Source organism: Oryzias melastigma, linkage group LG2, assembly GCF_002922805.2.
Source record: "Oryzias melastigma strain HK-1 linkage group LG2, ASM292280v2, whole genome shotgun sequence".
Classification (NCBI taxonomy): domain Eukaryota; kingdom Metazoa; phylum Chordata; class Actinopteri; order Beloniformes; family Adrianichthyidae; genus Oryzias; species Oryzias melastigma.
In genome coordinates, this window is record NC_050513.1 from 21,922,492 (window position 1) to 21,947,982 (window position 25,491).

The 25,491-nt window shown below is 39.1% G+C and overlaps 1 protein-coding gene across 1 annotated transcript in view; it reads left to right on the forward strand.

Moving 5' to 3' along the window:
• Positions 1 to 25,491, forward strand: part of fstl5 (follistatin-like 5) — a 219,971-nt gene that overhangs the window by 161,487 nt on the left and 32,993 nt on the right. The window contains exons 8-10 of the mRNA XM_024270241.2: positions 1,547 to 1,667; positions 8,658 to 8,819; positions 10,568 to 10,702. Coding sequence (XP_024126009.1) covers positions 1,547 to 1,667; positions 8,658 to 8,819; positions 10,568 to 10,702 — 418 coding nt within the window. The remainder of the gene's footprint in view (positions 1 to 1,546; positions 1,668 to 8,657; positions 8,820 to 10,567; positions 10,703 to 25,491) is intronic.

Genomic DNA, 25,491 nt, shown 5'->3' on the forward strand with positions numbered 1-25,491 from the left:
TAAAGAACAGAGGAAAGCCGTTGTGGTGGATGTAGTAGTACCAAGTGATGGTAACATCAAGAAGAAGGAACATGAGAAACTGGAGAAATACCAGGGACTCAGAGAGGAACTGGAGAAAGCTTGGAAGGTGAAAGTGACAGTGGTGCCCGTGGTAATTGGAGCACTCGGGGCTGTAACCTCCAAACTGGAGGAGTGGCTTCAGCAGATCCTGGAAAGACCTCAGACATCTCAGTCCAGAAAAGTGCAGTGCTAGGAACAGCTAAGATACTGCAGGACCCTCAAGCTCCCAGACCTTCAGTAGAGGACCTGAGCTCAGAGGAGAAACCACCCGCGGAGGGTGAGGGGCGTTTATATTATTGTTACAATCTCCTTTGTCTATTGGATGCTGAACCCTACAGCTGTTATTCTTATAATGTTAAAAATAATATGACTATTTTAGCAATACTGTTTTGTAACACATTACCTTTCAAATGAGAAGACAAAGGAACCATTATAGGACAGCCCAATTTAAAAATGTCCCTACATCCTAATCTTTGATGGTCAACATTGTTTGTCATAGTAAAGTTACTGTGAAAGCTGTTCGGGTTTTACTTCTAAACATTATAGCACTAAATTGATGTCAATCACATTAAATACATTTCCTGTAGACACAAGTTTTTACATGTTAATGGATCAGAAGGGTAGAACCCTGAATCTGCAAACACATGCAGCTCTGTACCCAGAACCTTGATATTAGATTATTCTCATGTCTGACAGATCGCAAGTAAAAGAGACTGCAAAATATTGTAACTTTTCATGTAAAACATTTCTATAAATGTTTGAACATTGAAAGATTAGAACCTCTTTTTTCTGGGGATAAAAAGACTGTTTTTGGCTCTTTAACAAGCATTATTCTGCCAACAGGCTGCTAATCTTTGCACTCCAACCTGATTTTCTTTGTCTAGCACAGTTTTGTGTCTGTGTCTTCACTGAATTAATGGTCCTGACATAGCATGAATTCATAATTTGTATTCGTTTCTCTTTGCCATGTTTGTGCTCTATATTTCTTTGGTTTTCTTTTAAATTGGCCACAAAGGAATGACTGTGGATTCATCCAGCATTCGATGTTAAACAAGAGACGTCTTTTTCAGTAACGTTGCCTTTTTAAATGTTAGAGACTTAGTTAGATGGGTCTGCTGCTATGTCATTTGCTGGATATATTTGGAAAGCAGTAAACCTTGTCTGCAAACTAATCAGCTTAAGCGTTGGTTCCAAGTGTTATTGCATTTTAATCAAAGTGAGTTTGATAGTAACTTTCCCAGTTGCTTTTGGGATAGTTGTGAGAGGATCACAGCTAAATGGCTCCAACTTATTCTTGCTCCAAAACATGTCTTTGCTGTTGAAAATGAAAGGATCCCTTTCCCATAACGGATTCCCTGCCGTACACTGACAGCTTGTTGCATTTCCACTGCTCATTTCCACTCAGAATGCCTTCAGCCATAACTGCTACCTCTGGCCTCTGGCTTGTTTCTCTAACTAAGTGAACTTCTCTTTTTCTGTTTGCTAGGATTTCGGAGATGACGGCTCCCTGTATATTACCAAAGTGACTACCACCCACATGGGCAACTACAGCTGTCATGCTGATGGATACGAGAAGCTGTTTCAGACCCACATTCTTCAAGTAAATGGTAAGAAGTTCATTCAACTATTTTGGTTTGTTGTTGTGTAAAACACCTCTCACAAATATTACAGAATTGTTGATGTGGAGAAGTTTGTGGTTATATCCACATGTGAACTTAAGTCTTTTGGCTGACAAGCTCACCTGGAGATACGCTTACCTTGACAAATGTGAGTCAGAGTAGCAGCAAAAACATGCTACAAATATTCACGGTTGGAAATTTGGGGAACTTTCTGTCAAAACCACAGCCGGTCTTCCTCTCTAAGTTTCAGTATTTTTTTCATAACTGTTCAACAACAGACTGCTGAAGGAGAAGGTCGTGAACTCTGCCCTCAGGAACAGCTCATACAGAACTTATACCTCTCAGAGATAAAATGTCAAAAACAGCTGGAGATTTCAGAATAATAGTTATAAAAATAAAAGATAATGCATTTGGCTGTTACAGCTAAACCACTAAAGTTTAAGTAGCCTCTTTGTTTCTGATTTATATTTCCTCATGTGACGTCTTGTGTCATCTGGCAGCCGCTGACTCAATGTGATTTTATAATACTCAAATGTCTTGTTTGGACCTTTTAAGAGGCTGTGTGCTGCTGTAGTGGTCCGTACAGTACTCTAGCCTAACAGCCGGAAGACTCAGGTTGAAATCCTGGTTGGGACCTTCTGAGGGGTTTGATTGTGTGTGTGTGGTTACTTGTACATCCAGGGTGTGCCCCGCCGTTACCCAAAAGTGGCTGGAATTAGCTCCAGTGACCCTGAAAGAGATTCAGTAGGCTTGGAAAATGGATGGAAGTGATGTGAGTGCAGCAGAACTGTTTGTACACATCAACAACAACAGAGGATGCTGTTAGAACAGACAGAATCTTTAAAAATGTGACACGTGTAGAAAAAGAACGGCAAGGGCTTTAGTCTTTCAATACCTTTTTATAAAACACTATATTTTTTTCATAAAAATGTAAATTTAGCATAAATTGGACAACCCAAAGTGGATTACTGTTCAAAAGCAACCAGATGCACAAATACAAAATGTAAATGGAGTAAAAATGGAAGTGAATGTTTTGGCTGCAGTCATTCTCAAACCTCTTTTTCCTCAGAGTTGACATTCTTTTTTATCCTGAGCAGCAGCTGATGTGACTCTAAGCTAATGGATGAATGATGACTTGTTGACACTTGTGTCGACAAAGTTGGATGTAGTCTTACTGTCTGGAGGCAGGTCAATTTGATCCAAGTCCAGCCACTATCTTTATAACGTAACATTTTTTGGTATTATCTGGCCTTTATGGAGAGATTTTAACCTCCAGTGGAGCCAGGGTAAGGACAGCCTTTCATTGATTACTCACCTGGTTCAATGTATGATTCATTGGACCCTGGAGCGACGGACTGCTTTCCTGTTCCCTGGGCCATGCTGATGGTGCTTGTATTGACTCAGAATCCTGCACTTTTTACACAGTGATATTCTAGAAAGAGTTCTGTACGTTTTTGGGGGCTTCTTAGTTTTGACCACAGCAAACAGCTTCCTTTGGATCGTGAGCAGTGAGATGTTGCAGCGGTTATTGCACTGGCTCCTGTCAGCTTTGTTGTTTTGACAGTATAGGACAATGTTTTTATCCCCCAGGTTCTGTGGTTCCTCTAGTATAGAAACAGAAGTTCATGCAATTCTGTGAGTAGCATTCTCCCAGATATGCTCTTTCGTGTACAGTTATGGTCAGTGTCAAAAGAGACTCCGGGTCTTGCTGAGTTCATTAATAGTTTGATCTAGAGTCCGATCAACCAGACTGGTGCTTAGGTTCCCTTCAGTAGTTGTTATCTCTACCCAAAACTTGGTTATTTTGCTCATTCAGCATGAAGCTGGTTGAGTCTGGTTCTGGGTAATTCTTGTAGTTTTCATTGAAGTTTCATGAAGAACAATTCAGGTTCCAGCCACAAAGCAGTGGTTAAGCCACTAAATGTTTTCAATTAAAGACCCTTTAAGTTTTTCCAGTAAAAGCTGAATACAAGGGCCCTTCAGCCAATGCCTTATTAAATCAGTCACATGAAACAACATACTGTCACTATAGAATTACCCTTCTGACTGTTAGAGTCATTAAAATAAAATAAAAATGGAAAGGTAGTGCTGTGTGATAAATAGCATCAGTGAAACAAGCTTTTCTCCTGTTTCTTTTCCTCAGGTTAGAATCAGGAATAAAGCAGAATGCTAAAACAGAGGCAGGATGTCGGGGCAGAGGTCACATGGTGGAGTTTGAGTAATTGCCATACTGCCTCTAATGAGGTGGATGTAAATAAACCCCTGTGTGTAGTTGGTGTAAAAAGCTTTTCTTTCCATTTGACAGACAGTTAGTTCATTATCATTCTCCTAAAAGATTACTCTGAGGTTAATTACGCTGATATGCATGCCTTATTGTGTGCATGGAAGCAGAGGGAATCTCATGAGACTAATGGCTTTTGCTTGTAATTAATATTGTAACTTCCACATGACCTTTTTATTGAAGACTCCGTTTTACATTTGTGGTTTGGGTGAAGTGTCTAAGGACCTGCTATCAGTGCACGCTGAGATTTTCTACAGCTCAATTAGGAAACAGCTGAAAGAGAGTAATCCTGGGAAAGTCATTCTCTGATGGGTTCAGCCGCTGGACTGAAGCCATCAGAGAATAGAAAGAGATGGAGCTGGATGTTCACTCTGAAGAAACAGATCTACATTCAGTCAAACTTCTAACTACCGTCTGCTGCACTTACACAGAACAACTTTTTAATTGTAATTCATTTTCATCCTTAACCCAAAACTCTCCTGTTAGATGTATATTTCAGGCTCTTGCATGATAGACCGTTTGGGCTGCAAACATTCTCATCTCTTTCAGTCACTTTGAGGACAAACAGACAATTGTTTAGAAAGAATAAAGACATGTTGAGTTAACACACAGATACATATCACATTCTGCTTCCCCCTCTGCTAATACTAAGCTTCAGACATCTGGTGAAATATATTGTTGTAGGTCGTGTATCTCACCTTTGTCATGGCGTGCTCGATTCGGTTTAGAGAAGTTTTGCATTAAATGAACTTGTAATTAGTTTAATCATGTTTATTTAGCTATGTTTGTTATTGCGTGCAACACAAATTGACATTATATTTCATAATATACCTCACCTGTGTCTTTTACTTTTAAATTGTTGCATGTAAATCATCCGATTAAACCATGCTTGTTATGTAAATGATGCTGGTCAGCTTGATTTCCACAGCGTCTCTCATTCATGCTTCACAAAGATTTTGTAGATTCTTTGTCTCAGTTCTCTTTATGTAGCATTGCATTTTATGTTTTTAATCAATAACAATCTCAATAAATTATATGAGGATAGAACAGACCCCCCCCACCACCACCACCATCACCACTTTTTTTCAGGTCTAAATGATAAAGTGCAGCAGTTTTTTTTTTCCCAGAAGTAAAGTTAATGTTTATCATTTTTGTTGTAGATCAGCTCCTCTTGTTGTCTTTTGTTTTTGTGCCTTGGCCCTGTCTGGGATTCCTTTGCGCTGCAGTGTAATCAGGACTGAGCAGGAGATGTCTGATGGTGTCTGATGGTTTGTCATGTTGTGTAAGTCAGCGTCAGCAGCATTTTATGGTCTGGTTGAGGAGCGGACCTGACAGCGGTCTGCAGTACCTGATCAGTTTACATAAACAACAGTGCTGACATGTATGACCACTTCTTTTTGTGAAAACAACTTCATGTTTGATTAGATGGAAAACCCGCAGGAAGAAATGCTGGGAATGTTGGGAAGGTTGTGTGAGGAGTGGTTTTGTGGCGTTTGTGTGCTTGCCGACTCGTCTTCTCGTGCTCTGTGGCAGACGGGAGCCTTGCTGAGTGATTGACGACTGGCTGGGGAGCTTTTATGATGGAGCTGTCAGGCCTGCTGTGTCACATTCTCCTGCAGCGGCTCTCCTGACATAAAAACACATCAGAATGCAGCTTACCGTCACATTTGTCTGAATTGAGTTTTCAGCTGAGAATCCTTGTGCCTGGCTAAATTTGAGTTGTTTGTCTTCACAATTGTCTGAACTGGTGCAACAATGAATGCACGCAGAAGGCAAATATGTGCACCTGGATACTAGTAACATAGAATGAAAGAGGTGTATGTACGCTAAAATAATAATTTTTAAAACTGCATTTAATAATAATTAGTTGGCTGCAGCAAAGGAAATTTTTTTTAATTTCAGGACTTTGAGTATCAGAACATTCTAATTAAAAATCATCTGATGAATGTTTTGTGAAACAGAAAGAGCTCTAGCAAGTGTTACACTGAAACAAACTGAAACATTTAATTCAGCCATGTTTGTTCTCTGCCTCTAAAGTCGGTTTATTGTTGAATGCAGGCTCACCTGGCAGCACCGGCGGAGCTCCCTGGATCTCTAAAAGAGCTTCAGGGTTCAGGCCAATTTTGGTTTGAACCGGCCTTTTGTTCTTGGTCCTTAATCATGTTTGGATTTAAAAGATGTTTTTTTTTTGTTTTTTCAGCAGCTTAAATGCAGATCACACGTGTGAAACCATGGTGGAAGAGACAAACATCAGACCCTGACTAGTGGACAAATGTTGAACATTCTTTGACATGTATATTCTTAACTGATATGTATTGAGCTCTCCCTAAATGCTCCACAGAGGATTGCTTTTTGGAATAAACATAAGCCGTTTTCCCAATTTTCACTGTCAAATTTGTTTGAAATCAGTTTGTTTGAATCTAATTACTTGCAGATAGTGTAGCTTTCATTTTTTTCACCGCAGCAATTTAAGGTTTTCTTTACACTTGTATTTTATTTCATACTCAACCGACTGCACTGATGGGTTTCCACATTTGGATTCTATGCCAAGAGTTCAATAATTCAATCCTATCAGCGTGCAGACGTTCCACTGACCAGCTGGAACTCTTTCTGCATAAATATATGTTCCAAACGTGCAGCAGAGAAGAAGGACTTTATCTCCCACATTCAGCTGCAGAGGGAGCACTGACATGAGCTTTCTTCAGATAATGAGCCTTTAACTGAGGAATGAGCTTTATTGAGTTTGCAAGCAGCCGCTGGGATTTGCAACAACACCGACAGGATGCAGCTCACCCAGCACACCACTCCGACCCCCCCACCCCTCCACTGCCTCTGCAGCCTCAGCGGTGGCGCATTAATGACAGCAGTTTTCTCAGTGGGACAGGGAACTGAATACTCAGTGTGGATATTTAGCAGAAAGGTCTGCGTGTGCGCTGCTGACACACGTTTAAGGAAGAAATGGACGGCAGTGGGAGGTGTGCTCTTCCTGAGGGAAGCCAGGGGATAAAAGTCTTTTAATGAGCACACTCCTATTGCTATCGTATTTTAAGCCTTCAACTGCACAAAACTGTGTCCTTTACATTTTACATTTGATTTCAAAACCCACTAACATTTAATCGTTTAAAAATAACACTCATTCAATAGCTCAGGGAGGTCTCAGGAGATGAAACTTTTGTTTTAGGAAATTGAAGCATTATTTTCCACCTCTGAGCATGTAGCTTCAGGACAACAGAATGGTCTGTTTTCATTGGTTGGATTTGAATGCAGGTTTGATACTGTTAGTTATTGTGTTTTGTCATAATATAGAATGTCATGCCAGTTTTTAGTAATTCACTCCAGTGAGCTTTTTATTTTCACGTCTGAAAAATGTGAAATTCAAGCCCTCATTTTGAAGAACGTCTATTTACAAACCAGTCTCAATAAACCCCATGCTGGTCCCAGAGCAAATCGCAGGAAATATGTAACTATAATCTGTATCAAGGCTGGATAACAATCCCAAATAAATATGCCAAATAAACCAGTTGACTCAAAGGTCCTGTTTCCCGGAAAAGCAATTTTATAATTTCTTTCATTCCCCAATGGCTCAGCTGTTGAACAGAGGGCCTACTGTACTGTCTACGTGATTCAAAGTGGCCATGTGGTTACCTCTGACAGGACTCAGAGAGCGTGACTGCCACTGGTGAGTAACCCAGGCAGAGAACGCTCGAAACCTGCGATCAGCAGATGGTCACGGCAGCAGCCCCGAATCCTTTCCCCTCACCTGGCTGAGTCAAGACTTCCTCTGCCCGACTGCCCTCAGGAAATGGTCTCTACAGCACGTCTGCTTCCTCTGCCAAAACCTCCACACAGGCCGCTGTCAAAGAGGAAAATGAGGGCAGGCCCAATCCAGGCTCAAAAGGGAACTTACTTTACCCGCTGTCAGCTTATCATCCTAACATTTCACACAGCCATGCTGCTGGTTGTTGCGGTGCTATCAACATTTTATTGTTGCTATCTAAATGTGAGCCTCCGTCCTTCACAAAACCCAAGTCCTTTGAGGTTTCATCATTGCTGTGGTTTTCAGGAAGACGCTTTCCAATGAAGGATGATTCACTTTTATTCTTTTCATGTGTCTTATGTTTTCTACAGCAAGAAACTAATGAGTTACCCTCAGGATGTTTCAAACAACCAGTGATATGTTCTTATCTAACACATAATGGATATTATTCATCTGTGGGTCATTATAAATTCGATTTATTCATACTTCTTGGAAACAGAAAATGTTGTTGTTTTTGTGCTGAGGCATGACCTTAGCGCATTGATCAGATGCGAGCAGCCTCAGATTGTGAAGTATCTGGTCAAAGTGAGCGACATTTAGCTTGTAACCTCACTTATTTTGTTTTCTCTGTTGACATGCTCTTATCTCCCTCCTGACAAAAGGTTACAGGAAATCAATGACTACCAAATAAACTCAGACACAGCAGAACAGAGGTTATCTCCTTTATTTTAGCAGTCTGATGTGAAAGGCTGCATAAAGAATGTTAACCTTATCTAAACATTTACAGCCTGCTCTGCATGCACTTGCACCAATGATGCTCATGCAAAGCTATGAGTTTAGGATTTGTCTAAAGTTTCTGTTACATAGAAGTGCATGTTCTTACTGAAGGATCGATCATTTTTTCTTTCCTAAATCTCACCTATCCCTGTTTCCCTCCTAGTTCCTCCTGTCATCCGAGTTTATCCAGAGAGTCAGGCCAGAGAGCCGGGTATCACAGCCAGCCTGCGCTGCCACGCCGAGGGCATCCCCAGCCCACAGCTCTCCTGGCTCAAGAACGGAATGGACATTAAAGTCAAGCTGTCCAAACAGCTCACCCTGCAAGGTAAAGATAAGTCCTCTTACTACTGTCATCTGGGTGAACTGCCCCGTTTTCATAGGCTTGAATTCAACGACGGGCATAGTTAATCCCCCCTATGAAAATCCTGTTTTTAGAGTTTGTAACATGTCTGTGTGGCATTTTTCTAATGGAAGAGAACAGATGTAATAAAAAATCATTTTGTTTTTCAATTTCCGAGTATTTCTCCTTTTAAATCAACTAAACTGTCTTGGACAGACTCTGTTTGAATGAATGATCTTCTTTCCATCAACAGCTCTGCTGCACATGCACTAAACCCTCATCTGTTCCTAGTGTCTAGTTCAGGTTCTGGAGAAGAGAAGATGGTATCTTCACATTGACTGCAGTCAAATGAGCCGCCGTTCACATTTCTGTGGTCAAATCAGCATCACTGGATTTTTGGTGTGAGTTTCATCCAATACTTACGGTAGCAGGACTGAGAACGCTGGAAAATCTCCACCAGACTCCACGGAGCTTCTTGATGTGACCACGGAAATGTGAACGGCGGCTCATTTGACCGCAGTTGGAAAGGATTGTAAATCAATGAAAGAGCATTTTGATGTTAGCTTTGATTATTTTATCAAGAACTCTGAGAAACCAATGATTGAATGTATTGATCACAGTCAATAAACATTGGAGAATTAGCTAAAAGAGTCTTTGGTGAACTGGAAGGAGAAAGAATCAGGATTTTGGAGGAAGTTCTGTCCATGAAGATCTTCACTTCCTCGGATCAGAACCATACGGCTGGACATTACCCAGATTGATGGATGTTTTTATGTAGCAGCGGTGAAGATTTATGCTAGTGAGACAGAGAGCTATCATAATCAGACAGGGGGGATTAGGGGCGGGGCTACTCAACTCAGCTCCAGAAGTCCCTGTCAGAGGAGATTTTGGAAACAGAGGCTTCAGATCAACATGGTATTTTGGTTAAAAACTTCAAGTTCATAATTTAAACACTACTGTTCTTTTTTAAATTAAAACAATGGTCATAGATGCACTTAAAGACCATATCAAAAACTGTTAAATATATTACAAAACCTGCCAAGCAATGCATTTAACAAAGTAAAGTATATCCTAACTCTGTAATGCATAGACATTACCCACTTTTTACATATTTATATCCAAGCTATACTGTTATTACTACCTAAAATACATGGGCGTTGTAACCTTTCAATGCTGCAGCTGAAGTCAGACAGATTCAGCGTTTTGACATTACTGCAGCCTCTCAATGAGAGCTCTCCACTAACAGTGAGGTTGAGGTACAGCTGGAACTGTGTGTGAAACTGCGGTGAACTGAGCTGAACGCTGTGAAAGCAAAGCTCCTTCACAAACTTGAAATCCTCCGTTTGTTTCTTACACTCACAAGCTTTGTGGATTTTTATTATTATTCTAAGCAGGGAAGACATGTTTGCTCTTTTTATAGTGTGGAGCAAATTCTCTTTTTTTTTGTTTCCTGCCTGACAATACTTTTGATCCTCTGTCTTCTGTGATCTGTATTCCACAACTATGCACTCGCTGAACATTGCAGAGAGTGCTTCTCATGCTGCATTTGGTGTGAAAGCCACAAAAGTGCATTGGTATAAACAGAAACCTGGATCTAACTCTAAATTTCAACTATTTGAAATATTTCAATAACATTTTCCTCCTTCACCCTAAAATTCCGTTAAACGTTTGCTCATGCTGGTGTGTCCCTGGTTTATCTACTCTTCCTTTTGTATTTGTGTTGTTGCTCACAGCGAATGGAAGCGAGGTGCACATCAGTAACGTGCACTTTGAGGACACAGGCGCCTACACTTGCATCGCCAAAAATGAGGCTGGCGTTGATGAGGACATCTCTTCACTTTTTGTGGAGGATTCTGCTCGCAAAACCTGTGAGTACAACACCATGACCTCCTGCTTTTTCTTCAAAGGATGAGAAGTTTCAGATTTTTGAAGATAATAGACATTCATGGTTCATGTCCTTCCATTTATTGTTTATGTCTGCCGAATTGAAACTTCCTTCTTCTTTTCCTGGTACCAGGATTGTGGTATGTCACAAGGACTTCTTAAAATTTAAAAAAAATAGGTTAAGCGTGTTATCATAACAAAGGTAGTTTAAACCAGCTTAGTAGAGAAATAACTACTGCAGATTTTCAAGAACCCTAAAATGTAGGAGACCAGGTTCATGACAGGAACTTCAAACTTTAAGAATAAGCTTAAGCATAGGCAAACTATGGAGGAACCATTGACTGTCTATGCCATATATTACAGGAACTACTGTCACCAGTCATGAGTAAACTTGTTCAAAGTCCACACCTCTCCTGCTGAAAGCGGCTTGGGAGAATCTGTCAATCAAACGTTGGAGACAGGGCCAGCGGGCACTACCTGAGGCATCTGATTGGTCAGTTTATAACTTGGGATAAAGAAAAAATATCTTAAAAAAACATTGGGTTAGTAAGAATGTGCTAAGAAGAATTCTGACAAATAAAATAACAGAGTGATAACTTTCTATTTCTCAATGGAAGTCTATGGGGTTTTGACCTTCTTGGAACCAGCAGGTACTCCCTATTTGAAACATGGGGGGGTTGAGCAGTCCATCTTTACATGGTCTGTGGCAGTAATACCCAACAATAGTGGGTGATCTGAAAACCAGACACTTAACACGATCCATTCAATCAGTTGTGGATAAATATTAAACCAGGTAAGATTATTAGAGGTGGGAACACAGAACCTGAAACAAAAACATAGAAAAAACAGAAGTGGGATCACACAAACCAAATAATCCTCACATACCTTTTTTATTGTATTTCTTATTATTTTCATTAAGAAAAACACTCCAATCAAAATTGTGTTTTTGTGATGATCTAGTAGAGGACATATTTTCTATCAGCTTCAGCGTTTTTAGCTATTTCTGCGTCTTCAGCTGCAAAATTCAGTTTACAGCATCCACACTAGCATTATTGTAGGTAATGCTAGATATCTAGTTCCTAATTATTTTAAAAGTTACAATTTTAAAGTTTTAAAAATGTAGTTTTTAGAGTGTTTAATAGATGCTTATCCTGTTTGGCGTGACCTAAGGTGTGTTTTAGATCTTGGCCCCTTGTGGGATCGAGTTTGACACCCCTGCTCCACAGTAATATTGCTTTTCTCATCAATGAATATATTCAGTCATATATTTTGAAAGAAAAAAAAATCTAAATCATTAAACACACAGGATAATTTAGAGATTCACTGCACTCATTGATCCAGTCTTATCAGTAACTTTTTTATCATTTCAATTACCATCCCACATTAATCTGCAGCTTGTTCTCTGCATCAGCAATTAGGCCACATTTGGGATTAATTGCTTGCCACTTTCTACCTTTGTAACATCCCATTTGTGACACAAATAACCTTGTTTGTGTGTTGGAAAAAAATCTCAACAAACAATTTCCTCCTTCCTCTCCTGCATGAGAAGAATTATTCTCAGTAATTAGCTTTGACCTTCTCACAAATGTCAGAGTATGGCTTTGGGTCCATCAAGCAGTTGTTAGTGTGTTGTGTTTTTGTGGGGATAATGAGAGTCCCCAAATGGTTCACACTTCAACTCTGCAGTCAGGTCACCCATCTCATGTCCAATGTCCCAGACCTTTCTGCAAGAACAAACAGATTTAGATCTGATCCCAGCAGTCTGACGGTTCCTTCCCTGCCTGTCAAACATCAGAGCTTTATGCTCCTCCAGGTCAGAAGTTTCTCCTCTCCTTTGAAGCTGTTGAAGACCTGCCATTGGTCAAAGTGGTGCTGGGAGCTTGATATGGCAGACTGCTTTTGGAACGAGCACTCTCATAGGACTGGAGTTCAAAGGGTGGCAGCTGACGCCTGTCATGGCTGTGCTGCTGCTTGACAAAAAAAAGAAAAATAGACTTAATGTAAGATCACAGGTTGTTGACTCACCCACTGAGTTTTAGTTTTCCTTCCCATTTGCCCTCTGCACTCTAATATTCAAGTGAGCAAATGTTTCTGCGTTGTCTGTCAGTGATCAGAGAGCTGATGTCTGATGGCGTTCTGCATCACCTGCTGAACCTCTCCTCTGACATTCAGAAAAGAATAGTTTGAAAATGTAACAACAGGGACGTGTTAGGTATAGAGCAACATGAGCTGGCTATGCCCATTGACTTTACTATAGAACTGGACTGACTGACCCCTCCCTAAACATGCTCCAAACAGGAAGCACCTGCTGGTCCCAGAAAAGGCAAAATCTCCTAGATTTAAACATAACAGCTATTCCTCAGTCATTCTATTTATCAGAATATCCAATCCTGCTTTGACATCATTACATGGCAATTTCATGAAAAATGGCAACTGAATTGAAGTCATTTGGTAAGAACCGGATGTAAGTAATTTTTTATGGCTTTTCACTCTCTCTGTCCAGTTGTATTATACAGTCACGGATTGTACTTCGCTCTTACTGTCCAGAATTTCCACGCATGTTTTTTTTAAAGTTTTAATGTTTTTATTTATTTCAAAGCTAAAAAAATGCATTTGTGAGGATTTGCAGGTTTCTCATAAGTCTGAATTTACAGCTAAGGCTTGATTTGTTTGTTTTTTTTAGTTCATGACAGTTGATTACTGGGAGGCTTTCTCACCTGTCTGCACATTCAGTAATGTTGTGAGCAGGTTGAGCAAATTAACAAATCAGAAAGAAGAAACAAAAGTTTGAAAATCTTCCTGTGTGTGGTTGATTGTTAAGTGCTTGCTCACAGTTGCTTTGTATCTGTAGTCATGCTGCTGCTGTTACTTCATGTTTGAAGCGTCTATGTCAACTAAAATCCCACAAAAAACATTTTTAAACTTTAAAACATCAAAGGCTTCTTTGTTTTATTTTATCATTGTGATATTGAGAAGAAAAAAACTATCTTGCACCAGCTTAAGTCCCGCACTAGGATTTCATATTTACTGACCAGTAAAGCAAACCGACAGTTGAAAGGTCAAACCTCGGACATAAAGGTTTACTGGTATGACTTCTTCAGGATTTGGCTTTAGGGCAAAAAGGACAAAACAGTTTGGCAGTATGGCAAAATCTTAAAGTTCTAGCCAAGTGGAGAATATCTTTTTTTTTGTTTCTGTATAACTGCTGACTATGATCTTTTTTTTAAATGAGCCTTAATGTTTTTTTAGATTAATTTGTTTCCAGGGTTTGTTGCATATTTCCTTTTATTATTTTTCTTTCTAAAAAAAAATGTTTGCAGATTTTTGTGGAGTTCAGTAAACCATCGACTGCAGGGTATTTATACCTACAGGTAGAAGAAGTCGTTTGTTCGATCAGAGCTCATAGTTGTACTTTTCTGAGGTCTGTCTGTAATCAGTGGACAACAGACCTGGACCAGCAGACGAAGTGCTGCTCTGAAGCTCTTAAACTTTCTCCTACTGCACATGTTGAAGAGAGCAGCATGCTGCAGGTCTCATGGTAGACTCTCAGAGAATCTCTCATTGAGTGAGTGCCTGTTAGTCCTTCGAAGAATGTTTGTACAGCTGCACTGCCTGCGGAGGTTTTGGTTTGCTCTTGACTCTGAGCATGCTCAGTAGGGTTTGCTGATTCAGCCAGACAGCATGGTGTAAATGATGCCTCTGTGAGTACTCTCCAGTCCGTTTACTACTTCTGTTTAGAAAAGGTGGAACCTCTGTTGTGCTTTATGAATGATCACACACTCTTATCCCAGATTAGTTGAGTTTACTAGAACAGAATGTTGAAGCAGATTCCCCTAGTTTTTTAAGTTTTTACATACATACAAAACTAGACAAGCTTAGTTCAATGAACAATAAACAGTGTGTTAATGCATTCGTCAATAGGAAATATTAGTAGTAACGTTTACTTAATGAATTATGTAGTCATAACTTATAAACATAAGTACATTGTGTTTTCAGAAAAATAGGATTTCCCAGCTGGGAATTGAACTCCGATCTATTGCATGCCAGTTAACCAATTGGGCTATCCAGCTACTCACAAGAGTTCCAACAGAAAAAATATTAATTTTGATCATTTAATTAACTGTTTCTAAATTTTAAGTGGAAAAGTCCTTACAAGCTCTGACTTTTTTAATACCTTAAAAAACTGTACATACTTTTTAAAACAGAATAAAGGAAAAGTCCTATGAAAGCAGAAATGTTTTCAGAACAAAGGAGAAAGAATATTTACATTCTGATTATCAAGAAAAACAAAAAAGCAATGCTTGCATATTGCCCATTTTTGGCTAACAACCAGCACTTTCAAACTCTGGGAAAAAAAGGATTGAAAAGCAACTTTTATAAGCAATGAATATACAATCTTATGACAAGAAACTCAGCTTAATGCAAACTCTGATGTAAATGGAAAAAAATGTAAAATTGTAGCTAGCTCTCTGGGCGAAAATCCTCTTTGTTTTTCTTTATTTTCGATATTCAAAAAATGGCAAACCCGTTTTCTTCAAAGACAGTTTTGATATAAGCTCCGCCCACTCTTGCAGGAACTTAAGAGCAAAAGTGATCTCTATATAATATATTTCGTAACATTTAAAATTCCTCTTTAATGTTTCGAACAACAAATGTATTTAAGTAATGATACTAAACTAAAAAATATAATGAATAATTACTCAAAATTGTGATTACAGCTGAAGTCAGGGTTTACAGTGCACCAAAATCATGAAAGCAATTCAGAGGCTCAGTGACATCTAAAAGTCTCCCAGGGCTCTCACCTCTGCTCTACTGGTGATCACTATCTGTGCTGTAGATGGTGTTGCAGTGACCACAGTTGTGTAAACCGATTGTACAGTAGTTGTACACATCCCTATGAGACAGGGATGCTGGGCATGAGTGCATGTGTTTGTGAATCACAGCACTTCATGAAACTTGGCTTCATTACTGTCAGGCGTCCACTTGCACAGACGGGCTGTGACGAGCAGAACCAGGACTGCCTCCATAAACACAATATACTAAATTCAGAACAGCAACAACTGCATGGCGCTCTTCTTCTGTTCCAGGAGGAGCAGCATACAAGACATTATCGTTGAATAGTAGTAATGATTCAGTTTATTGAAAGGTGTCATTCTGAAACTCAAGGACATCAAGCTGCATTTAAAGTGTTTTAAAGCAGAGAAGAACACAATGGATAAACCACAGGTTGAAGGAGACTGATGTTGCAGTTGAAGACTCAAAGAAAACTCTTACTCTTCAGTATAGTGTGAACATTCTAAAAGTAGGAGAAGAGATATTTCTGAGGTCAGAGGGAAGTAAGTTTGAGAGCAGCAGCTGAAAACTCTGCCTCTCATGCTGATAACAATGGCAGGAGGGACTGGCTAACGAATACAGACAGAATATTTGAGAGTGGAAGAGATGAAAAGACATGGAGGAATGAGGTTAAAGATGCCCTTGGAAGTAAGCAGCAGGATTTTAAATTCTGTCCAGAACTTACCTGGAAGCCAGAGGAGCTGATGAAGAACAGGAGCGATAAGATGGATGGAGGAAGTTATGTTGACACTGTAGCCAGTTAAATTATGAATTATTGGTTATGAAGAGTTTGGTTTGTTGGAGATGCAGTAATTCAAGATAGAAGTAACAAGGCAGTAAACCACAGAGGTATAGACGGCTGGGGATGCATGGAGTCTATTAACCCTCCAGGTTAAGGCCCTGATTGCCTGCTTTGAGTTTATCTTTATATTTTTTTTACCTTGAAAATGTTTTGCCATCTTTGGTATCATCGTTTAGTATACCTGTGCAGCTTTACAGATCATTTTGGAAAACTGTATTAACAAACTGCAGATAATTCCACAAAAAAGGAAAATATATCTATTTATATAAAATATGTATTGTTTTCATTGTGAAAACCACAAACATGCTTAACAACATTAATTTTAAGCTAAAACAAAAACTATATAGTGTATATTAAAATTAAAAAAAAGAAACTCTGAGGAACTAAGGATTTTTTTTAAATCAATTTTACATTAATGATGAGAAAGTCCCAGCCTGTGCACGGGCTTCTTTAGAAAGAAGTTACATAATGCAGCTCATTGGAAATACATGTTTTAGTGCTGGTATTTATTCATGAAAACAGTTAGAAAGCAACAGCATCTGTAGACAGAAAAACTTACTAGACGCGTCCATCTGACCCGTGGCCAATCGCAGGCTGAGCATGAACCTGAACGTTGCGTCAGCGTTGCGTGTGGAGGCAGGCTCCGTGTGACACAGTAGTGTCAGCAGAAGTGCTGCATGCTGAAGTTTCTGTGTTGACCTTCTGCTCTGGACACTCACAGATTCTATAACATCACAGCAGGCTCCATGAGATGAAACTGTGAAATGAACATCATAAAGTAAAGATCACCGAGCCCTATTGGACATGGAGAAAATGTGCCTTCTGTACCTCTCAGCACTATAACACACCAGACAGCATGTATAAAAAAATGTAAAACAAACAAAAAAAAATATTCCAAAGAGTCAGGTCTTTGTCATGAGACCAAAAAGTCATCATGTTTGAAAAAGTCAGTGCCATTGTTATCTTGTGTCAAACATCAGAATAAGTTGTATTTCTGAACTGAAACACCCCGAGAGCAAACAGTTCCTTCAGAAGTGAAGCATCAGATGAAGAGGACTCAGATGAAACGGCACTGCCTCGGGGAAATTAGAGAGAGCTGCATCAAAGTGGAGCCACAAAACCTTGTCAAGAAGTAGCAACAACAATCTTTGTTAGCAAGGTGGGGAGTTAAACAACTTCTGTTTCTTTGATTTTTTTCTGAACAAGAAATGGAGAATTGAACCTTTCTTTTTGGAAAATACTTAACCGTGGCGCAGACACATCCAAGCAATGTGCTTTTGAAGTAGTGTTGGACAACCGGTGACGGTCCCTTCATGTCCTGTTTCCATGGAGATGTCAAGTCCGGTTTGGACCACCAGGTTGGACTGGACCAGACTAGTACGCTCTTTTGAGCGTTTTCATTATAAAAATTGACCCATTAAGCTGGACCAATTTGTACCATTTTCAGTTCTCCATTGGTTTTAGGTCCGTAGAAAAATGAAATGAAATACTCTTGGATACAGTATTCCCTCTTATTCACAGGGGTTAGGAACCGGAGACCCCTGACCCCCCCGTCTCCCTCACCCCTCTTGGAATGTCCGGTAACGGTTGGTAACAATCCACAGTCATCAAAAACTGTTCTAATCATGCTTTATAAAACATTTATTAAAGGAGGAAATTCACTGGGGGAATACATTGGGACTGTATACAAAATACCAAAACCCGAATATGAAGAAAAAGGAGCTGATTAAAGACCTTCATTGTTGCCTTTCTCTTTTGCTGTAGTTGCACCATTATGACGCACAGCTAAGTCACTGGTCTTTGTCACTCTCACTTGAAGTACCTGGACCATTCTAAACCAGCCAGAGGGGGACCGGTCTGGTCTGGACCCCTCAATGGAAACCAGGCATTTAAGTAGACTGTTGTTCTGGGCGACGTTTTCTTTCTAATGTTTACTGAAGGTCTTGGAATAACAATAATAATAATGGGTCCTCTGTGTACAGGCTAGTCGAAGTAGAAGTTAAAACAGCAGCTGCAGTCGTGATGTAATTTTAAAATATCAAACCGGTTTTCAGACATTGTTCCTGCTGACATCATCTGCATTGCACCTGGAGGAGGCTGTAATCCCTGCTTTGGTAATGCAGACGTGGTGCACTGTAGAGAAGTATAATAAACCTGTCCTCTTTATGTAACAGACATATCAAAAGATTTTAAAAAGGCACACAATGTATTTAATAGCTGCCTGAGATGACTAACATCTGGATCTTATGTGTTAATACCTTGTAGATGACCCCACTTTCACACATCCACTGCCCCGTTTTCAAACAAAACTGCTTCTTGAAGATTGTCGCTTGCAAGAAGTTGTGCATATGACAAAGGAAAATAAGAGCAGCAAAATTATTTTAACAGAATTGTAACTTGAGCTCAACGAAAAAAGTAAATGCCAAGTTCATGCACACAATGGGTGGAATCAATAAAGTGTACACTAAAACTTGTGCTCTTTTATTGGCAGCTTTTATATTGATAAATAAAAAAAATGTTCTTTAAAATTGAGACCACTTGATGCAAAACAAATATTGGTGAATATGTCCAGGAGAGAAATCGAGCAACAGCTGGGGTTAAACTCCCTCAGCCAGTAAGAGGGTTCTGGTTCTAGCCAAAGAAATCAGTTTCCTGTTTAAATTAAAAAAAAAAAAAAGTATTTTTAATGAATAATCATGTGAGTAACAAGTTTTATATTTTATCAGTGTACTACAAATAAGAGAACATTATGCTTAATGTTCATTTCCTGGACTTGATTTAACTGTGGACCACATGCTGGTGAAGTGGTCCGGTGCAATCTCCTCGTGTTTGGAGGCTATTCTTTGCTAAAATTAGCAATTAAATAAGATGAATCCTTTAAAAACATTAGAAGATAAGTAGAATATAGCTTTATACAGTCACTCATTCACACATAGTTTTAAGTATCAGATTTAACAGGTTAAACTAATTTATAGGACAGTCAAACATGGAATCAAAGTACAATCAAAAATAATAATCCAGACATAATCCAAACACAAAACATTCTGTAAAACTAAGCACATAAATAAAAAAGAATGAAAAATAGTTTTTTTTTTTTTTTCGTTGGGTCTACAGAAAATATTCAAATGATCAGAAAGGAGACAGTGTGTGTACTGAGAGAGAAGACAGTTTTGTGTTGCAGTGCCCCTGCTGTGAGTTTGCACCGTGTGGATGGAGCTTGTGTTGGGATGAGCGGAGCAGGCAGCTGGGCTGATGCCATGTTCTTCCTTCTTATCCGTTGTTTTCTCTGTTCTACTTTGGGATGTGCTAACAAAGACAAAACAGTTATTTGTGAAAATAGACATGCTACACTTGGTTGTATTGTCAGCACAGGTTTTTAGTGGCCTCAGGGGGGAAAAAATGATCTGTTTGGAGGATTTCTGGGTCTAATGTGAGATTCCCCGAGTCACTCTTCTGTCCTACTGCTGTCAAAATGATGACAAAGGACAATAATGGACATGTCAAACTGTAAACATCACTACCCCATTTACAAAAAAACTGCTTCTTCCATTCCTGACTTACAGTTTCATCTCCTTAGCCTGAAGGTGGTTTTGGGATCTAAACCATTACTTTATTAAAATATTCCAAATGTGACACAAACAACTCAACTTCAATGAGATGAAACTACGTTCTGCGGAACTGATGTTATTGAGAAAAAATCCACTCTGGATGAAATCCAGAAAAGCTCAAAGAAGTTTAAGGGCAACCACATGTTACAAGTTTTACGTTTATTTTAAAGCAATTATTCGATGAAGATATACAGTATATATATTTTTGCATCTGTACGCTGAATGTTCTGAGCCTCTGCTGTACTTCCTATTGCTATCTGTAGGAGGCGTTAACTCATGCTTGTTTGGAGCTTCCTCAGTATTCTCCTCTTCATCATTTCTTCAATTCCTTAGTGCCTAACTCTTTTTTTAGAGCTCACATTGATTCCATGATAAAAAAGGGCAGCAGTCAGTACCCAAAGTGCAGGACAGATCTCTCTGTTCAGGCACAGCATGGTGTAACAATAGTCTCCATTATAATGTGTGTGCTGCTCATTATGTTATTTATTGGAGGTGTTGTGCTTTTTATTTTGTTTTTCTTAATTTCTACATCCAGTGTAATGAAAGTGGGAAATCCCTTCTGTTCCAGTTGGATTTATCAGTTGCAGAGTGAGAGGTCAGGATGTTCACCGCAGACAAATGAGCCGTTTTCTCAGCTTGACTTAATCTGTGTTTTCCTCACTAAACAAGAGATTGAAAGAGGTCATCCAATAGTTTAATTACTTTAATGCCATAAAGGTCACCTGAAGTCCAATACACTCTTAAAAAAGGTGTATTGTAGTGTTTAAAACTAACAAACTATTAAACAAATTGTGTCAATTCAGCCCAAAGAACATCTAGTTTGAAAAAAAAATCTTGCAAAAACTGCAGCAATTTTAATAAATGAATAATTATATATATATATATACACACACAAAGGTACATTGTGAAGAAAATAAAATTGGATGCTTTGTACATCAAGTCTTGTTTTGTGTTTGAAATACTGTCATCCTTCGATAGAAAACTTGTTTGTAAATTCACCCTCCTGCTGTGATTTACATCATCTCCAGTGCAGGTACACACATTTTCGTGTTAATAAGGTGAATGTGCACTTTTTTCAGCGGCCTTCTGTGGTCACATCTGACTTCAATAAGCTTCAACTTAAATTCCCACTTTGTCTACTCAGTTCACTCTCTGCTCTGACAAAACCTGACCAGGTATCTTGTTTGTATTTGAATTCTACCAGCCACCTCATATTTAACTTCGGCAATCAGGGCTGCATTTCCCAGCAGGTCACAGAAGTTTGACAGGTTGCTGCATCACATCAGCCAATCAGGAGCTCAGCTTTGGGCACGTGACGCTGCGGTTCTCTGGCAGCAACCAGCTAGCCGGACCTCAGCAGAGCTCACCTGCTCCATACGCCGGCAGACAGACAGCCACTGCAGGGAGCGGGGGCAGCCTGCTCAGGTCTCTTGAACTGTGATGTTTTACTTATTTTTTGTAGAGACAAAAAAACTGTGTCACTGTGGTTTTCTATGAAACCAGCAAAAGCGCCCTCTGCAGCTGCACGCACTCCTGTTGGCGGAGAAGGCAACAAAGGTGTGTGAAGAGAAAGGGGAGGGGTGAATGGAATTAGTTAAACTGTGGGTCTCTTCTAAGTGAAGTGGCTAGATATGGAAGGAGGGCGGAATCTACTATATAAAATATTTTTAATGTCAGTCATACCGTGACGCACATTTTAATACAGGCATAAAATTCAAGCATTTTTTAAATGAATGTTTGTGTGAAATGGCCAAATAAAAATAGGGAACATGAAACGATATGGTCACCAAGGTGTGAATTGGTTTAGTCAACCCCTTTGATGAGAAAGTTAACAGTCAAAACCCCAAAAAGATGGACAGAAATATTTCAAAAGCATCTGGTGCCCATTTTAAAAAAGAAAAGAAGAAGAGAAACAAGATAAAGAAAAGGGTACGTCCTCATAGCGAGGGATGGACAATGGAGGACCGACTATTTATTGGTTAAATTTTTTGAATTTGTTGGTATTATATTTCCTGACTTGTTTGCCCACCCCTGCTCTTTGGTTGTTCCTCCAAAAAATGGCTTTGTGCAAACTGTGATCTGCTAATAATTCTGACTTTCAATAAACATCACCATGAGATTTATTTAGTTCATAAATTTGCTGTGAAGTTAATTTAGATCATTTAGAAAACAATAACACCCCCCACACACACACACACACACACACACACACACACCCCTACAGATCAGTTGTCATCAATGGCGGTCCGTACATTTCAGAGCTGAACCTTTAGTCTTCCTCCACCAAAACCATAAAACCATCCTCGTTAACAAACTATTTCATGTTTCTAACACCATCCTGTTATATATCAATATTACTTTATGGAGCAATTCCATCATAAATGGATCATTCAAATCGACGGATTTCACTACAATTGCACATATTGTAAAAACAAACTGATTTAAAGATAAACTCCGTCCATGAAGGAAGTCCAGGAGTTCAGTGGGAGGTTTCCCTTCAAAATCCTGCATGCTGTATGTCAGTTCTGTTCTCAGCGGAGGCAGATCAGAGTGCTGTGCTAATCTGGAGAGGGGTGTGGACAGGAAGTTTTTCCTGGCATTCCAAAATCTCTTGGGGTCGATGAGGTAACAAACACTAGTTTTTCGTGATCTCAAAACCAGTTTTTTGTCTAGGATATTGTCCGACATCCTGCCGTGAAGCTGCTGGTACAGTAAGGAAGATACTGCAGCTCAATGCATTCAGTGGTGGCGTGGAAGTTCTCATACTGGCTCCTTTGTCGCTCAACATTGTCAAAAATCTCTGTTACCTGGCCAGAAAGAACTGCTGGAAGGCTGAAAGTGGTGGACAAATCCTTTCCGTGCTGAGAGGATCGCTAGCTTCAGGGTTGGTCGGCCTTTTTTGACCAGTTTTTCCAGAAAAGTCCGTCTCAAGAACATGTATGGTTATGGTTCAATCAACTGTGTTTTTTTATGGAAAACTGCCGCAAAACCGGTAGTGAGGACGGAAGGACTGACTGTATGATTGTAAGGTAGACTTTCATGAACCTAGCAACAACTGAGGGCTAAAATCTGATTGGCTAAAAACGTTAATGAGCTGTGAGAGAAATTGACAGAACAGTTGGAATGATATAAAATATGTTTTGGACAACTATACACACACACATATATATATGCAAAGACATTTATCTGTGATATAGATACTTCTTTTAAGATAATTTAGGCCTTCACTGAAGGTTTGCAGGTTCTGACGGTAAGCCACTTGTTGTCATATGAACCTTTATTTTTTCACAGACGTGTGGCTTGTTAAAACTTTAAGAAACAGCTTGTGACAAATCACAGTCTTGTTCAGAAAACTGTCCTTATAGTTATATCAAGCTCATAAAACCATCACAAATACATTCGTGTTTGACCACAATATTATCTTTTTCTAGTATTTTTTAAAAATTTTTTAAAGCATTTTGATAAACTCAGGTGATATTAATTCTCTAAGCAACATAGCGACACAAACCAACTCCAAGCTAAGACAGCCAGCCTTGGGATTGCTGGAATGCCCACGCGGCTTTCTTAGGTTATAATGGTCAATGATTTTGTGACTGCTGAGATTTCTAACACCCTCGAGAAGAAGTGTGTCAAAAGAAATGAAAAACAGAAGACGCAACAACAAATACTGCCATTTCTTTTTTTTTTTTGCCTTCAAGCTGTGTTTGCAAAAAAATGAAGAACATTTACGGGATTCAAGACGTTTAATTCGAAGGAAAACAACAACTTTATTTGATGTCTGAAAAGAATAAGGAAAATAATAAATAAAAATAAATAAATAAAAGCAAACTAGAAAAAAAAATATTTTAAATGTAAAGTTGTAGCTTGCTTCCAAATCACTTTTCAGCTCCTTATCTTGTTTTTTCACAGCCAGCTCCGACATTAGTCACACCTGCTGACTGGACTCACCTGCCCTGCCCACATCTTTCTGTTTCATTCCAGTAGATCTTTAACCTTGTCTTTCAGCCTCACTTCCATTAGAGCCTCCCTGTCTGTTGGCCTCTCACTGACCTTTATCTTCATCAACACCCTGCCAGTCTCACTTGGACGTGAAACCTGGCCTTAACTTTAATCTAAAGGGCTTTTCACAGGCAGAGCAGTCAGTGTGAACTCAATGGCTTTCTTTGCAGTGACTGTAAAGGGGCAGACAAAGTCAATGCAAGTTATCCAGCAGTAGAAAACAGCATGCTCCCCCTTATCCAGACCCACATGAAGGTTTTCTGTAGGATGATGAAGATTTATTCACCCTAATTCTGCATTCAGTTGCAGTGTCAGAGCTGTCCATTTTGATAATTGTTTATTAAGATATTAAAACATGCAATAAAGTTTTACACTTGAGATGATGTAAACATTTCTTCCCAAAGCTCATTTAAAAATGTTGCTCCAGAGCTTTTTATTGCAGTGATTCCATCAACTGTGTAAGAAGAGAGAATTGATTAGCATTCTGGATTGTGTGTGTTGTAAATATGTATTTCCTTAGACAGTACCGCAAGAGTCAAAAGAGGCGACAACATGTATTTGTTTTTGATTTTGTTTTTGTCTTTTTGTTTGTTTGACATTTGCTTTGATGGGGTCGGTGCACTTGTCAAGGAAATGTAGAGCGGTTTGTCTCAGTCTGTAACCTTAAGATCTAACTGATGATTGTTAAGGTGCAGTCTTCTGACAGCGAGGTGTACTCACCTTTATTTCTTCCTCTGAAGTAGTTATCTTGTTCTTGGCATTTTTACTTGTGATAATTGATCCCAATCAAAATCTGAAAAAAACAGTAAGATATTATTGAGTTCCAACTTTATGCTGTATAATAAAACATTTCTGTTAAATTCATGTTTTTTCCCAAGTTAATGAAGTCTATTGCAACCTAACAAATGTGCACATATATATTTGGGGTTTTCCCTAAAAAAGGACCTTTGAAAGTGAAGTTCTTACAATCTATTTTCCCTGTTAGAACAGCCACACACTACTGAGTTACAAACTTCATTGAATGTCACACATTTAAGAATATCTGGATAGCGTAAGAGATTTGTGGAATGTAACAGAGAAAAGTGAGGTCATGTTTACAACCACAAACCACATTTTGACATCTTAATATGCATAAAATGTCTTAAACTTTAAAAAACAGACCATACGATGACAAAAGTAATGTGTCAGACTTACAGTATGTGTCCAGCACCAATGTAAACCACATGTTCGAAAACTTGAGCTTTTTTATAAGTGAAAAATATAAATGTGAAGCAAGCACACATGAGAACGTTGAAAGCTAAGTATAGGCTATTAATGTTTCTTAATTCTTTCTAATGAGAAAAGGGAAATCATCAGTGTTACGAGTTTCTTTGCAGTTTGGCTCTAAGAACTCTTTATTAACACTAGAATCCCTGGAACTTTCAGCTTCTGCTGCAATGCCCTCCTCCCCTTCTCAAAGTAGTGTTGTGGTGATCACCTTAAACAATCAACAATGACTTCCTGATTTTCGCAATGCAGATTGTAAGGTTTA